This window comes from Trichosurus vulpecula, chromosome 7, assembly GCF_011100635.1.
Source record: "Trichosurus vulpecula isolate mTriVul1 chromosome 7, mTriVul1.pri, whole genome shotgun sequence".
NCBI classification, from domain to species: domain Eukaryota; kingdom Metazoa; phylum Chordata; class Mammalia; order Diprotodontia; family Phalangeridae; genus Trichosurus; species Trichosurus vulpecula.
In genome coordinates this window covers 203,802,326-203,818,785 of record NC_050579.1, presented here as the reverse complement: position 1 = coordinate 203,818,785, position 16,460 = coordinate 203,802,326, and the positions used below count along the sequence as shown (strand labels likewise).

The window sequence follows — 16,460 nt, the reverse complement described above, 5'->3', positions numbered from 1 at the left end:
CTCTTCACTCCCCCCTCCCCTCCTACATCCAACCTGTAGCCAAGGCTTGTTTCTTTTCCCTTTGTAACATTTCTTGTGTAGGCAGGGCCCTCTCTGACACTGCCAGCACCCTTGTACAGGTCGTCATCACCTCATGCCTGGACTACTGCAATAGCCTCCTGGTTGTTCTCCCTGCTTCAGGCCTCTCTCTGTCACAGTCCATGTCAACTTAACTATCAAACTGGTATTCCTAAAATGCAGGTGTGACTATATCAACTTCCTATTCAATAAAATCCAGTGGCTCCTTATTACTTCTAGGATAAAATATAAAATCCTCTGTCTGGCTTTTGAAGTCTCTCATAATCTAGCCCCATTCTACATTTCCAGTCTTATTATAATTTTACAATCCTCCATATTCTCTGTGATCCAGTGACACTGGCTTCCTTGCAGTTCCTCAAACAGGACCCTCTATCTCCAGACTCATGGTATCTTCACTATCCGTCCCCTATCACTGGTATTCTCTTCCTATTTGCCTTGGCCTCCTGGTGTGCCTGGATTCCTTCAAGTCTCAGGTAAAGTCTCACTTTCTGCAAGAAGCCTTTCCCAGTGCTCCTTAATCTAAGACTACAACAAATTATCCTGTATATGGATTATTTGTACATAGTTGTCTTCATATTGTCTCCCCCGTTAGACTATAAGCTTCCCAAAAGCAAGGACTGTTTTTAGTCTTTCGCTCTGCTCCCAGGGATTAGCAGAAAGCCTGGCACAGAGTAGGTGTTTAATAAATGCTAGGTAACAAACTGTAGGCATACTTCCTGTTTTTATCCTAATACGCATAAATATTAAGGCCTTAGAATAGAAATATTTGTGGTACAACTTCATTAATGAAAAATGTGTACAATCTTGCCACTAGAATTTTAACAAACAGAAAACTTTGAGATGAAGATGGAAAAGAACTGAAAATGTAAGGGAAAGGAATTATATAGCAGTACTCTATACGAGTATTTATTATTATAATTTTTGCTAATGAGACTCTCTTAATGATTAAAACTTGAAAAGTTAGGTGTAGGGGATTTTTTCCCTTCAAGTTTCAGATCATTACTCTAAAACTGGTACAACTCTTTACCAGATAATTTTAAGAGATGCATATTATAAAAACCTGAAGAACAAGTTACCTGTGAGTTTTTTTGGAATTGTTTTAGCTCTAATACATGGCTATTTTACTAAATGGGTTAAAATTTCTATTCTAATTTTCAAATTTTTACCAAATTAGAAGTTTTTGACACACTCTATTTTAAGGAATGTATACTGGTTTTGTTGTTGATGTTGTTTTGTGAAGGGAAGTAGGCTTGGACCTGTTCATTCATCCCTCTGGGGAACTCCTGGTGTGAAAGCTTCCTCCACCACTACAGATCTGCAATCTGTCTGTAATTTCTAGGATCAGAGTTGCCTGAGGTACTGAGAGATTAAATGACTTGCCCATGGTCACACAGCCATTATTTTTATATAAGAAGCAGCACTTGAACTTAGGTGCTGTGATTCCAAAACCACCCCTCTATCTACTTTGCCATATATCTTCTATTAAATTTTTAAAAAAAATTATGTTTAGAATAAACTTACCAAAAAAGTAGAAGACATAAGTCCAATCCATATAGAAACAAATTATTCCAGACAGTGGAAGTGAGATGACCGTTCCAAGCTGCGCTCCTAGGCAAGAAAAAGTCAGTATAGTTACATTAAGAGTAAATGATCCGGTTGGGAGAAGCCATCTCTTCGGAGAAAAAGGTTGGTACATTGCAGGAAAAACATGAGCCATCTCCTACTTTGTTTCTGCATTGTCTACCAATGAAAGCGATTTAAACAAAAAAGGGTAGAACAAAATTCATTGAAGGTGTCAGCAAGCAGTCATAAGTGCAGAGGACCCCTTAACCACCCTTAACAAAAGCAGGGATTCAATCAATCAGCAAGTGTTTAAGAGCCTATGTGCTAACCCAAACTAACTCAACCAAAATTAGAAACAAAGCAGAAAACTGGGAAAAAAAATCTACAGCAGATTTTTCTGATAAAGGCCTCATTTCTCAAGTATATAGGGAAATGAGCCAAATTTATAAAAATAAGAGCCATTCCTCTATTAATAAGTGGTCAAGGGATATGAACAGGCAGTTTTAGAAGAGGTCAAAGCTATTAATAATGACATGAAAAAAATGCTCTAAATCAGGGCTGTCCAAAGTGCAGCCCATGAGCCACATGCAGCCTACAGTGAGATTTTATGCGGCCTACCTGTGGGTTTTAATTTTCACGAGCAAAAAAATAAAATAATGATTTTAATGGGATGCTTATTAGATTTTTAAATTACATCACTAATAAATGATCTCAATATTAATTTTCTTTGGTGTTTTTAAGCAGTATTAAGGATGGAACACGTTGCACGCAATTTTCAGTTGATCTGTGGGATGCGTTTCGTCTGTATGATGCAGATTAGTCACTATGTACCTACCTTTATACTGTTGTGTTGTCACTTTGTTGTTTTGTGTTTGCTTTCACACTTCATGCCTTTGCCTGTCATACTGATGACACATGTTCCCCTACTTTCTATTAGTGTACTGTATTTTTTATTCTGGGTGCGGCCCTTGAATAATTATTTTATTTTAATGCAGCTCTAAGATAACCTAAGGTTGGACAGTGATGCTCTAAATCACTATTGATTAGAGAAATGCACATTAGAGTAACTCTCAGAGTCCACCCTACACTAATAGATAATGTGATAGAAAGGAAAATGACAATGCTGGAGGGAATGTGGAAAAATTGGAACACTGTTGGTGGAGTCATGAACTGGTCCAACCATCCTGGAGAGCAATTTGGAACTACATCCAGAGGGCTACAAAACTCTGATGACTAACTTTGATAGACTTGGCTCCTCTCATCAATGCAAGGTTCAAAGACAGCTCCAAAAGACTCATGATGGAAGAAGCTATCTATGCACATCCAGAGAAAGAGCTATGGAGTCTGAATGCAGATTGAGGCAAACTACTTGCCTTCTTTTTTTTTCCTTCTTTTTTGGTTTTGTTTCTTCTTTCTCACGATTCATTCCATTGGATATAATTCTTCTTTACAACTATACTATTATGTAAATAAGTTCAATGGGAAAGTATATGTAGAACTATATGAGATTACATGCTGTCTTGGGGGGGAGGCAGAGAAAATTTGGAATTTAAAAACTTGTGGAACTGAGTGTTGTAAACTAAAAATAAAAAATAAACTTATAATTAAAAAAAAAACCAAACTGTATGCTCAGTTCATACTGCCTTTCTTTCTTTTTTTAAATTAATGTACATTTTTAGATATATCGTTTTCCCCTGGAGAAGGCTTTAGCTGTGGCCCTGAAATTTTTGTAAGCTGTATTTAATTGCTATCTTTCTTCTTCATAGTTATTCTTTCCATGATTTATTCTTTGGCCCTGTCATTATTACTATTCCAGACATTATTATTAAGTTTCCATTTAGGTCTATCTTTTGGCTTTGTTCCCTATGTTAATGACTGTTTTTACTGAGTTATAGTCTCCTTCCTTCTGGACATCATCTTCAGCTCCCTGATACCAGAATGCTGTACTCCATTCCTATGTCCTCTACTCTGATAGGTGAGCTTTCATATTCTATATTACCATGTGCAAAACTCTCCCTCAACCCCTTGTTTTCCAGCACACCTTGATGTGTCATCTTCCCTCAATTGAATGTAAGCACTTGAGGGACAAGGACTGTCTTTCTTGTTTCTATTTGTATCCCCATTGCTTAGCAGAGTATTTCACACAAATCTTTCAATCTGTACAGGATATGTTCAGAATTTCTGTTTCATATTTATTTGTAATTTCCTACTGCTCTAGCACATGATCTATTTTGCAAAGATAGTACTTGGTAATATGTATAGTCTTTAATGTTCCCATTCAGAAGATGCTTTAAGTCAATATTATTCAAGATAAGAGTCCCATGTGGAGGTTTTAACAATTTAACAAGTCATTTTAAATTACTTTTTATCTCCTGACCCAAATGAACACAATGATATGGAAAAAATCTTGCAGGTATGACTGCAGAACCACTTGTAAATCCTTGAGAAATAACTAAGGAGTAGTGCCAAAAGACCAAAGATGGAATGCAGTTACCACCCTCTGAAAAGTCACAAATAATCTTCTAATGGATATTAAATGCCAAATCCATTCCTTTTGCAGCATTTGGCACTGCTGTCCATTACTCCTTAATATTTTTGCCTCCCTTGGTTTCCAAGATATTGTGTTCTATAGATTGTCTCTGAGAACTATGTCTCCTTAACTGGTTTCCCTTCTTTTCACACTCTTTAAAACCTGGAATTTTTCAAAGCTCTGCCTGCAACTCTCTTCTCTTTTCATTATATACATTCTTCCTTGGTGATCTCATACACTCATATATAGTTTTAACTATCATTTCTTTGACCGTAACTCTAAAATCTATATCTATAGCTCCAATTTCTCTCATAAAGTCTAGAATAGACAATTTTCTGGCTGATGTACCTGGCTTCTTTTGGGAGTATTGAAACAATTTTTGCACTAGGAGATTTAAGTTTAAATACTAGCTCTGCCACTTAATATCTGTGTGACTTCAGTCAAGTCACAACCTCTCTATGCATTGATTTCCTCATTTGGAAAATGATGAGCTTGGACTAGTTGATCCTTAGGAACCTTTCCAACCTTCAAACTTTATGATGTTAAGCCCAATTAACTATTAAATAGTTCCACCTTGATTACCCATTATTAGTATTTCAAATTAAACATGTTTAAAAATGAACTTTTCCTCCCCTGGAAAATATGGTCCTTCAACAAATTCAATAAATAATTAATAATTATTAATATTTCATATTTATATTACATATTATTATATAACATTATCATATATTATATATCATTATAATATCAATATAATCAACATAATGTATATTATATAATTATAAAATATAATGAACATAATCATTACATAATTCATTAATAATGATATAATAATATAAATATCTAATAATTAAAGAAATGTGCTAGGTATTGGGATATAATGGAAAAAGTGAAATAAACAGTCCCTTTTCTTAATTAGCTTACCTGTACATTATTTTTTTAAATGTTAATTTTTTATTTTCCCAATTACATGTAAAACCAATTTTAGCCTTTGTTTTTTACAATGTTAGTTCCAAATTCTCTTCCACTTTCCCTTCTTTCTCACCTGATTAAGAAGGCAAGCAATTTGATAAAGGTTATACATTTGCAGTCATGCAAAATATATTTCCATATTAGTCATGTAATGAAAGAAAATACAGACCAAAAAAAACTCAAGAAAATAAAGAGGGTAAAAAGCCATCATGATTAATTTGCATTTAGATTCCATTAGTACTTTCTCTGGAGGTGGATAGCATTTTTCATCTTAGGTCCTTCAGAATTATCTTGGATCTCTGTATTGCTGAAAATAGCTAAATCATTCACAGTTAACCATTGTACAACATTTCTGTTACTATATACAATGTTCTCCTGGTTCTGCTCACTTCACTTTGCATCAATTCATGGAAGTCTTCAAGTTTTTTCTGAAATCATCCTGTTCATCCTTTCTCATAGCACAATAGTATTCATCACGATCATATACCACAACTTGTTCAGCCATTCTTACCTGTACGTTGTTAATTACTTCAATAAGCCAGGTCTGAAACTTTACAGTCATCTTTGAATCCTTGCTTTCTTTCATCTGTCACAAAGGCTGATATCCTAAGTTCTGTCCATTTTTCACAATCTCTCTTTCATCCCTTCCAACCTGAGTTCAGATCTATATTACTGTTCTCGACTATCACAATAAACCTTGATTATTATCATAGTCCTCTAACTAAATTCTCCATACTGAGTCTTTGTCCTTATTCATCTACCTTCCTTACTAGAATACTTCAAGGGTATGTAATCTCACTGACGTGGATATTGCTTTCACTGATACAGATTAAAATCTAAGTCCAAGAACACTGATCAAGCAATAAGCATTTAGTAATATCTTTGTGTTGTTGTTGTTGTTGTCAGGCACTCTGTTAAGTACAGGGAATATTAAAAAAAAAAAAGCAAAACAGTCCTTCCCTCGAAAAGCTTATATTCTAATGGAGGAGACACTAATCTTGAAAATGGAGGCCTGGGAGGACCCTGAAAGGCCTCTCACAGAAAATGGAATCTTGAAAGAAACCAGGGATTCTAGGAAGCAAAGGTAAGTAGGAAGAGCATGCCATATACAGGGGACAGCCATTTATATCTAGTAAAACATGCAAGGGTACCATAGTACCCCCTTGGAGAACTAATGACTTAGAGCGATCAGTGGAAGAGGAACTAAGGGTCGTTAGTCATATTTCTAATGCATATGCTTTGCTTCACCTCTGTGCGCTTGTGTATAGTCATTTCTCACCTGTAAATTAAAATGTCTACTACAGCAGCAGTTCCCAAAGTGTGGTCGGAGGACTCTTGAGGCTACGTTAGGGGGTCTGTGAGGTCAAAACTATCTTCATAATAGTACTAATACATCATTTACGTATTAAAATATTCATTCATTTTCCAACTGCAAATATCTTTGTGAGGCTGAATTTTCTTCACATATTTCAACCAAAACCAATATATTCCAACAGACTGAATGTAGATGCAGATATGAGAATCTAGCTGTCTTCTATTAAATCAGATCTTAAACATATTTGCAAAAATAAGTGAAAGAATGCCATTCTCACTAATTTTTGGAAATTTGGTCATATTTCATTAAAATGTCATTTATATTAACATGTAATAGATTTACTATTATTTTAAAATAAATTAATAAATATTTTAAAAAAATTATCAGTCTTAACTTCTAATATAGTAAACACTAATAGATATAACCCATATAAGCGAAAGCTTTTTGGGATCCTCAATAGTTTTTAAGCTGTGTAAAAGTGTCCTGAGGCCAAAAAATTTGAGAACCACTAATTTAAGCTATAATGCATCTACGTATAGATACAGAGAAAAACTGTATAAACAGGAAGAGGCTGAAAATCATGTTATGTGCTTTAGACACCACCCCCCCCCCCAGCCCCCATCAAACAAACATTGATTTTTTGCTGGGAGGCAGGGGAGGAACCCCTTTGTAACAATTATGCATGATCAACAAATCCCTACATGTTCCAAATATGTGTGTTTAGATATGCTTCTTAAAAGGGAATTTAATTATCTTACCTGCATATGAAATACTAAGAAGTTTGCTTCTTTCAAGAGGAGGAGCCCAAGAGGACCACATAGCATGCATAGCAGGATATGTAACACCCTGGACAATAAAAAGAAATTCTGGATGAAATATTTTGTTTGTATCCCCTTAATAATTATTAGTCACAAATGTTATTGCAAACTTGCTATTCAAGAAATTCTTGAAATAATTTCTTGAAATAGATGAGATTCTCACTACATCATCCTAGAGTTCAATACCATGAAATATGGCATATAGTGTAAGTGGAATTACCAGAGAATGCAGTCCTTTTGTTAATCTAGCAATTTAATCTACCTCAACAGCTTGGAAGAAAAGGCATCATTTCATTGCGTTTGTTTCTAGAAATTTAGGATAGATTAGGTTCCAGGCATTCTCTTCAAGTTTTAAATATCGTACTTATCACCCACTTACTAAAGGCAGTGCAATGAAAAGAATGCTGGGAGGAAAAAGACCCGAGTTCAAACCTAGCCTCAGGCATTTACTAGTGGGGTGAGTTTGAGCAAGCCACTTAATCTGTTTGCCTCAATTTCTTCAACTGTAAAATGGCACCTACCTCCCAGGGTTGTTGTAATGGTAAAAAGCACTTTTTATCTTAAAGTACTTAAAGTGCTAGCTATCATTAAGTATTAAAGAGTTAATAGGACTTTTTTTTTTATAAAAATGTGATTAATTTAAAAAGAATTTCAGTTTTGATATAACTGGAAGAATGATTAGATTTGTCCTGTGTAGCCCAGAACCAGAAGCAATGTGTGAATGTAAGAGGGGAATTTAGGCTCTAACAGTCAGAGCTGTCCAAAACGAGAACAGGCTGCCTTGGGAGCTGGTGGATCCTCCTTGACTTAAGGCCTTCAAGAAGAAGCTGTCTGACCACTTTTCAGGTTTCCTATAGTGGAGAACCTTTTTGAGGATTGGTTTGACTAGTTGGTCACTGAGGTCCCTTCAAACCCTCAAAATCTATGTGGTGTCTTACTGAGATCTACACAAAATCCCAATTCGTGCTTGTATGATGTGAATCATACAACTCCTAAGACAGCCAGGGTGTTTGTCTAAGTTATCGCAAAAAGATGCTCCCTGGCATATGGTCTAAAATTCCAATATTTATTAAGCATCCAGTGAATGAATGAATGAAAAAGCATTTATTAGGGAATTAGGAAGGGAATAAACATTTAAATAGTGCTTGTGATGTGCCAGGCATTGTGCTAAATGCTTTTTGAAAATATCTCATTTGATCCTCACAACAACCCAGAGACAGGTAGGTGTTGTGATTATCCCCATTTTAGAGCTGAGGAAACTGGGGCAAACAGGTTAAGTGACTTGCCAGTAAGTGTCTGAGGCTGAATTTGAACTCAGGTCTTTTGACTCCAGCTCTCATGCTCTATTCATTCATTCACTGTAGCACCTTGCTGCCTCTTGACACTGACAAAGCCATGAATACAGAACTGAGTCAAAGACTGAGATAATAAGGCTGTGTAAATGGCATTGTACCTGGCATATGTAAAACATTATATAAAAGTCAGTTATTAAAATCTAGCTGGAGGAGACTATATATATATGAACATCAGGTAATTTTAGGAGAAAGATGAGAGCAGCTGTTTATATGGATTTGATTACTATCTCTATACCATTGCCTCCCAGATTTATATATCCAGCCCTAATCTCTATCCTTTAGTCCTATAATCACTGTCAGGTATTGTACTTGTTTGTCCCCTAGGCATCTCAAAGTCAAAACAGACCTTATAATCTTCCCCTATCACTACCCTTCCACCCCAAAACGCCTTATATTTAGTTCCCAGTCCTTTGCCAAATCTTATACTTTCTACCTTCACAGTATCTTTTTAATGCTCCCTGTTACTTTAGTGACTTCCACCACCCTAATTCTGACCCTTGTCTCTCTCCTCTGGCATCAGCTATTGCTCCTACTTGGCCAGTCCATCCTCCACATAGCTGACAAAATGATTTTTAGAGGTTCAGGTTTAATTATGTCATTCTACTCAATAACCTCCAATGCCCCTATTTCCTTTAGGATCCTATAAATTCCTCTGTCTAGGATTTAAAGACCTTTACCTTATTCCAACCTACCTTTTCAGTCTTATTACACATTACTGTTCTTTTTTTTTTTGAGGCAATTGGGGTTAAGTGACTTGCTCAGGATCACACAATTAGTGTCTGAGGCCACATATGAACTTGGGTTCTCCTGACTGGAGGGCTCATGCTCTATTCACCACTTATGTGCCACCTAGTGGTCCCTCATATTATTGTCCTTCACGCACACTACAATCTATCCAAACTGGCCTTCTTCTATACATCTTACTCTTTATTCTTTCTCCATGCCTTTGCACTGCTATCTCTCACATCTAGGAATGTTTTCTTTCACCTTCACCTTTTAGAATTCCTAGTTTCCTTCAAAACTCAGCTCAAGCACCCTCTTCTGCATGAAACCTTTTCTGGACATGGCAACGCTTGAATTTATTTTGCTTGGGGTTTTTGTTTTTCTCTTTTTTTAATGGTAAGGAGAGGGTGAGAGAAAAAAATGATTTTTGTTAATTTAAAAAATAATAATTAAAAAATAAGGCTTTTTCAAACAAAACCCCCAATAACACCCCCATCCTTAAAAAGTACATTCCTCTCAAAACTGTTTACCAATTGTTACAAAAAAAGGATTTTTGTTACCAAAAAAAGGGATTTAAGTTTCCCAGCATATACTATTGAAAGTAAATTTCTGGAAGAACATAACTGACTTCATTTTGTTCTGTATTAACCATTTTACTGTATATGACCCCTTGTGAACTGCAAGACCAGATGAAGCAGCTGGTGTCCTTTAGTGACTCCCTTTTTCCTCTTATGTGTACAAAAAGACTTAGTTGCTGAAGGTTTCCAGAGTCCTAAGAATGACCTCCTCTCTGTCTGGCCTGATAGGCAGTTTGATGTTGTATAATTAGCTATGCTAAGAAGATAACTTCCATATCTATCTCCTGTAGCAAATGATACACATTTTCTTTTAACAAGTATACTACCAGATTGGCTAAAATGATAGAAGGGCAAAGTGACAAAAGTTGGAGAGGACGTGGAAACATTGGGACACTAATTCATTGTTGGTGGAATTGTGAAATGATCCAACCATTTTAGAGAGCAATCTGAAATTATGCTCAAAGAGTTATTAAACTAACTATAGGGTATACCCTTTGACCCAGCAATACCACTACTTGGTAATTAGAGAAATAGGAAAAGAACCTATATGTTCTAAAATGTTTATAGCAGTTCTTTTTGTGATAGCAAAGAACTAGAAATTGCAGAGATGCCCATCAATTGGGGAATGGCTGAACAAGCTGTGTTATATGAGTGTGGTGGAATATACTACTGTGTTATAAGAGGTGATGAGCTCAATGATTTCAGAAAAACATGGAAATAATGAAATAAAGAAAAAATGAAGAGAAATGAGCAGAACCAAGAGGATATTGTTACAGTAACAGCAATATTGTTTTGAAAATGACTGAGTGAATAATTTATTTTGTCTATTATAAATACCCAAATTAACTATAAAGCACATATGAAAAAAGATGTTATCTGTACCCAGAAAAACAACTGATAAATAGATGTATAGAATAGTTTTACATATATATATATGTGTCTATGTGTATGTATGTGTATGTATGTATGTATGTATGTACATACACACCTATTTGTGTCTGATGGGAACCATATGAGGGTGCCAGTGAGAAGGGAAGGAAAAAAAAAGAAATTTTCATGATAATTTTGGTATATATTTGAAAAGAATAGCAAGTTGTACATAATAGATTTGCAGTTTCACGTACAATCATCTTTTTTTATTGTACTATGTTATGGAAATACTTGGTCTATTCCATAAATTAAAAATAAAATTTATTTTAAAAAATCCCAATTATATTACATTTCTTTGTCTGACCACCACATTTTAATGAAGATGGTCTTTCTTTTGTTTCATGTAATATATAAATATTCCTTGCTAAGTTGTGAATGACACGTTCCCCATCAACTGCTGGTGGAGGATGCCACACTTTTGAGTATGATAAAACCTGTTTCTTATTTGTTTTGGCTTCTGGCACTAGCTAGTCAAATTGATTAAGAAGTACTAACACAGTCTATTGTCTTTGACAACTTCTGTTGTCTCTACCTGTTGATTTTGTTACAGTTTGAAATCAATAAGTATATTGTTCTGCTTTTTTCATTCTGTCTCACTTTATACATATTCACAGTGGTTCAATGAATTACAGCTGTAACAGAACTTAAGAAGTCATTTAGTTAAATTTCCTTATTCTACAGACAAGGAAACTGAGTCCTAGGAAGATTAAGTGACAACTGGTAAAAATCTTTTTATGTTTCTTTGAATTCTGCATATTTATAATTGCTTATGGAGCATTAAGAGTCTATTTCATTCACGTATCACTCTTCAGTCTATGGGTACATATTTTTGTTTCCAGTTTTGGTTATGACAAATAATACTGCTATGAACTTTAAAAAAAATTACACACACACACACACACACACACACACACACACACACACACACACGTATTTTCTTACAGTCAGTCACTTCCTAGGGAAAAGCAGCATCCTCACAGACCACTGGCTCTGCTTCTAATCTAGCTCGAGAAACATCACCTAGGGGAGCAATTCTTGTGGTGAACGGGCCTGCCATCCCCACTACCACCTCCACTACCACCACCAAGGAAGTAGGTAAGCCAGTCTACCTAAAGCCCCAAAGCACCTTGAGGGATTGCCTTATATGTAAGTGTTTTAGGTAATGAGAATGTAGTGAAGAATATTTATCTTAGAGCAATAAATCCTGGGCTCAAGTTCTAACACTAATGTTTATTGTGTGATTTTTCAGAGCCTCAGTTTCTTCAGTTGTAAAATGAGGATAATATTGACACTTTCTACCATGTTGTCAGCAAAGCTCTTTCTAAATCTTAAAGTGCTAAATAAGTATGAACTACTGGGTGTTTAAGCTACTAAAGTTTAGTAGATTAAAGCTGTTCTAAGACTTTGGGGACATCCTGTATTATTGTTACTTATAAAAAGAATAGTAAAAGAAAGTATATTTACTTAACCTTTTATTGCCCAGTTAAAAAGAGAACATGAAGCAAAGAAAAGGATTAATAAGAGAAATGAAGAGCAGGTTACACATAAATAGAAGTCATGAATGAGGACATAAAAAATAAAAGTGCTATAGAATAGTGTGAAATAAGTTGCACATCCAGACACTGAAAAGGGCAGAGATAAATAAGTGCAAAAGCACAATCAGGGTACAGATAATTAACCTGAACAATATTAAGTGGTTCAATTTTTTTAATCTTTTACACTATGACCAATTTAGAAGTCTCTCTTGGGAAATACTGTTCTCTATTACTGGAATGAGACTTCTGGTTTGGGGCTGCTCCTTCTAAGATATGATAATTAGCAGATTCATGAGAGCTCATTAGTTACAACTTAAAGTTCAAGTAAATTTCTAGTTTTTCTTTCCTACAAGCAATCCAAGTTTGATTTTGGATACATAATGCTGTCCAACAGTGAAATTCTTTATCTCCAGCAGAGGCAACTGTAAGTGTATGGAACTCCTTATGATCACAGACACAATTCTAACCAAAATAAATGAGTAAGTTTATCTGTATCTATGTAGTGACATCTTCAGGCCCAAACAATGAATTGCTAGGATTGAAGGCAGAAGAGTTCTGGCCTAGAACTCTCATGCTGGCCCTCTTTCCCCTCTAAACTGACTAAACACAAGGCCTATACCAGGGTACCCCACATGGATTCCTTTCCTTAGTCTCCATTTCCCTTCCCCCTCTTTATATAAGTATATGTTGTCTTTGCCACGAGAATGTAAGCTCCCTGGGGGCAAGCTCTATTTGACTTTTATGTCTTTGTATACCCAGTGCTTAGCATAATCCCTGGCACATAGTGTTATTTAATGTTTTGACTGTCAATAAACGAATATGGTAAATTTATAACAAATGGGACAAGGCTACAGGAGTTCCTCAGGGCTCTCCCTCCAGTTCCTAGGCTACACATTTACACTGTAAGGAGGGCCTTTTGGAGACATAGAAGTATTATCTGCTACTTGTTGTTGAGTCATTTCAGTCGTGTCTGACTCTTCATGACCTCATTTGAAGTTTTCTTGTCGAAGATATTGGAGTAGTTTTCCATTTCCTCCTCCAACTCATTTTACACACGAAGAAAGGGAGGCAAACAGGGTTACATAACTTGCCCAGGGTCGCATAGCTAATTAGTGTCTGAGGGCGTAGTTGAACTCAGGTCTTCCTGACCCCAGGCCTGGTATTCTATCCATTTTGTCACCTAGTTGCCCCATCATTATCTGCAACTAGCATGATACATTTCCCAAAGCCACAAAAATTTGTAAAAGAGGAAACTGCAGAATGTTTAAGACAAATGGAAGAAGAAAGAAAGAGATGAAGAATTTAAATGAAAAAAGACAAAAGAAGTGGGAAAAGCAAAGAAAGAATTGATAAAAATCAGCAATAATGATTCCACTTTCACAAAAGACTGAAGTCCCTGTTTAGGGTCTGAGGTGCTTAATAAATATAAAACTTAATAGTACAAATGGAATTTCAAAATACAAATTGTTCATCAGTATAGATAAGGTTGGTAAAACAATCTCTGGTACTAATCGAAAAGTACATATGATAATATTCTTCAAAAAGTTACATTGTAATGTAGAGGGAGAAATGAACCCAGGGATGTAGAACTCCCAAACCAAAATTCCCAAGGCAAGGCTGCATGGAATGAATTCGCGGACCCAAGCATTCTTACGTCAAGGAGGCAAAGATTTATTACGCTTTACGTAAATAAAGCGGACAAGAGTTCTTAGGGAATCTGCAACCACACAGGGCTACAGGGAAAGTTTAAGTACAAGTTTTAGGGATGAAACCAGTCAATTAGGTGTGTTGGGGTGGGATTAGGAAGTGGTCAAGGCGTGATCAGGGGGTTGGTCAGTTCTTAAAGGAACATATACTTTTTGTATCTACTACATAGTTATCTTACCCAGAGTTCACTGGGAAATAGCCCACAGAGGGGCTACCCAGGGGTGTGGTTTTGCCTGTGAAATGTCACTAAGTCACCAAAAGTTCACGGCTGACTGGGAACATCCAGGTGGATTCCATCACATGTCTTGTTAGACAAGATTAATGTAAGGGAGTATACATTTGACTATGTCTAGGATACATGTTAGACTCAGTGTAGTCAATTATCAGATCCTGAATCAATCTATAATTGGGCATAGCTGCTTACTGAGGAAGAAGCAGAGATAATTTTGGGGCACACTGCCCTTTAGCTAGAGAGAGGCTGCCTGGGAAAGAATATGTTTGAGAACTAGATGTGTTCTGAAATTGGAACTCTGCCACAGGCACAGGCACCCAAGCAGAGGCTAAGGGGAAATGTGAGGTTAGAATTAGGGTCCAAGCACAAGCACCCCATCACTAAGAATATTACCAAAAAATGGCCATTTTACCTCAAAAGGATACTGACCCCACCCCTGAAGTGTGGAATTTTCAAGAAACTTAAGAGAGAATGCAGGATGAGTAATGAAGCAATGATGAATAACTTACCTCTCCTAGTCCTTCTAGGGCTCGGACGGCAATGAGAAAGCCCACTCCCAAATCTGCAGCAATGGGGGTCAGTAATGTGAGCAAAGAGGTACCAAGAATTCCAAATCCCAAAAGCAGCTTTCCACCCACTTTACTGGCAACATATCCACCAGGAATCTGAGTGATGATATAGCCATAAAAAAAAGAGCCAAGAATCCATCCCTGAGTTTCGGCATCCCAATGGTATCTCTTTCCCTAGAATAGCAATAACAATTATTTTAGTATTTGACTTTAGTATTTGACTTTGAGAGCTTATTTTTCACTACAAAATTAATCATCTTTGTCCACTATTTTAACCTATGTGATAGTCAAGAAATGAGAACTTTTTGATAGCTAATGTGACTAAGTGAACTCCAGGAATACAGTCTGAAGGAATTGTATTGATATGCAAGGAGCTGAAATCTCCAAGCCTTAGCAAAAATGGCTGTTTTATGGAACACCTTAGGATAAAGGAAACAATCTGATCGGCTGAAGGTGTTTTATAACTTAGGAGACAAAGAGGTCTTTTAGATCAAAAAGCTTCATATGCTTTATTCAGAATATTAAACATTCTCTTTATGTTCACATTCCTTTCAACTTTAGAACAAGTGCAGAGATACTTTAATTATCCTGGCATCAAATAATATATTGTTGCTATTCAGTCATTTCAGTTGCGTCCAACTCTTTGTGATCCCATTTGGGATTTTCTTGGCAGAGATACTGGAATTGTTTGTCATTTCCTTCTCTACTTCATTTTACAGATGAGGAAATTGAGGTACACAGGGTTAAGTGACTTGCCCAGAGTCACACAGCTAGTATGTGCCATTTTCTTCTCCAGCTCATTTTTACAGGTAAGAAAACAGAGGCAAAAAGGGTTGAGTGACTTGCCCAGGGTCATACAGCTAGTGTGTCTGAGGCCATATTTCAACTCAGGAAGAGTCGTCTTCCAGTCTTCAGGCCCAGCACTCTATCCACTGCACCATCTAGCTGCTCCCCAAATAATATATATCCCCCATGTGAATTATATTGTCAACTCACTGTAGGTAATGATTTTATTTAATTTGCGGGGGTGGGGGGAGCTCAATACTTAATTTTTAAGCCTCAAATAGCTTTGTTTTAACTCAGTTAACATGTGAAAACCTATCAAGAATTTCTTTATCATAGATATATCTGCATACACACACCCACATATAGATATATCAACAACATTTTAATTATACAGTCAGCTTTTGGATTATATGTACATAGCCTACATTCAATTTGTGGATTATCTGTGGTTATCTGCCCACCAAACTGGACTGTGGATTAAAACCAGAAATGGATGTCAGGACTATTATATACATCTGACTGTATGATTTATCTCTATTCCAAAGCCAAACATAAAGATTTTGAAGCATTCACACTCTGTCCTTTGGTAATATCATTCATTCCCACAGCATCAGCTATGACCTCGATAAAGATGACAGACAAATCTCTATTTCCTACAGGTCAGCTGGGTCAAGTGGCACATCAAATCCCATATACTGAAACCAAGCTCATTATTTCTACTTCTAAACTTGATTTTCTTTCTGACTTCCCTATTTCTACATGTGGTACC

The 16,460-nt window shown here is 36.2% G+C and overlaps 1 protein-coding gene across 1 annotated transcript in view; it reads right to left on the bottom strand.

Annotated features, from left to right (window-relative positions):
• Window positions 1-16,460, bottom strand: part of SLC17A5 (solute carrier family 17 member 5) — a 55,442-nt gene that overhangs the window by 29,439 nt on the left and 9,543 nt on the right. Inside the window, exons 3-5 of the mRNA XM_036768825.1 lie at window positions 14,846-15,079; window positions 7,217-7,304; window positions 1,600-1,686 (exon numbers count right to left, since the gene is read on the bottom strand). Of these exons, the coding sequence (XP_036624720.1) occupies window positions 1,600-1,686; window positions 7,217-7,304; window positions 14,846-15,079 (409 nt within the window). The remainder of the gene's footprint in view (window positions 1-1,599; window positions 1,687-7,216; window positions 7,305-14,845; window positions 15,080-16,460) is intronic.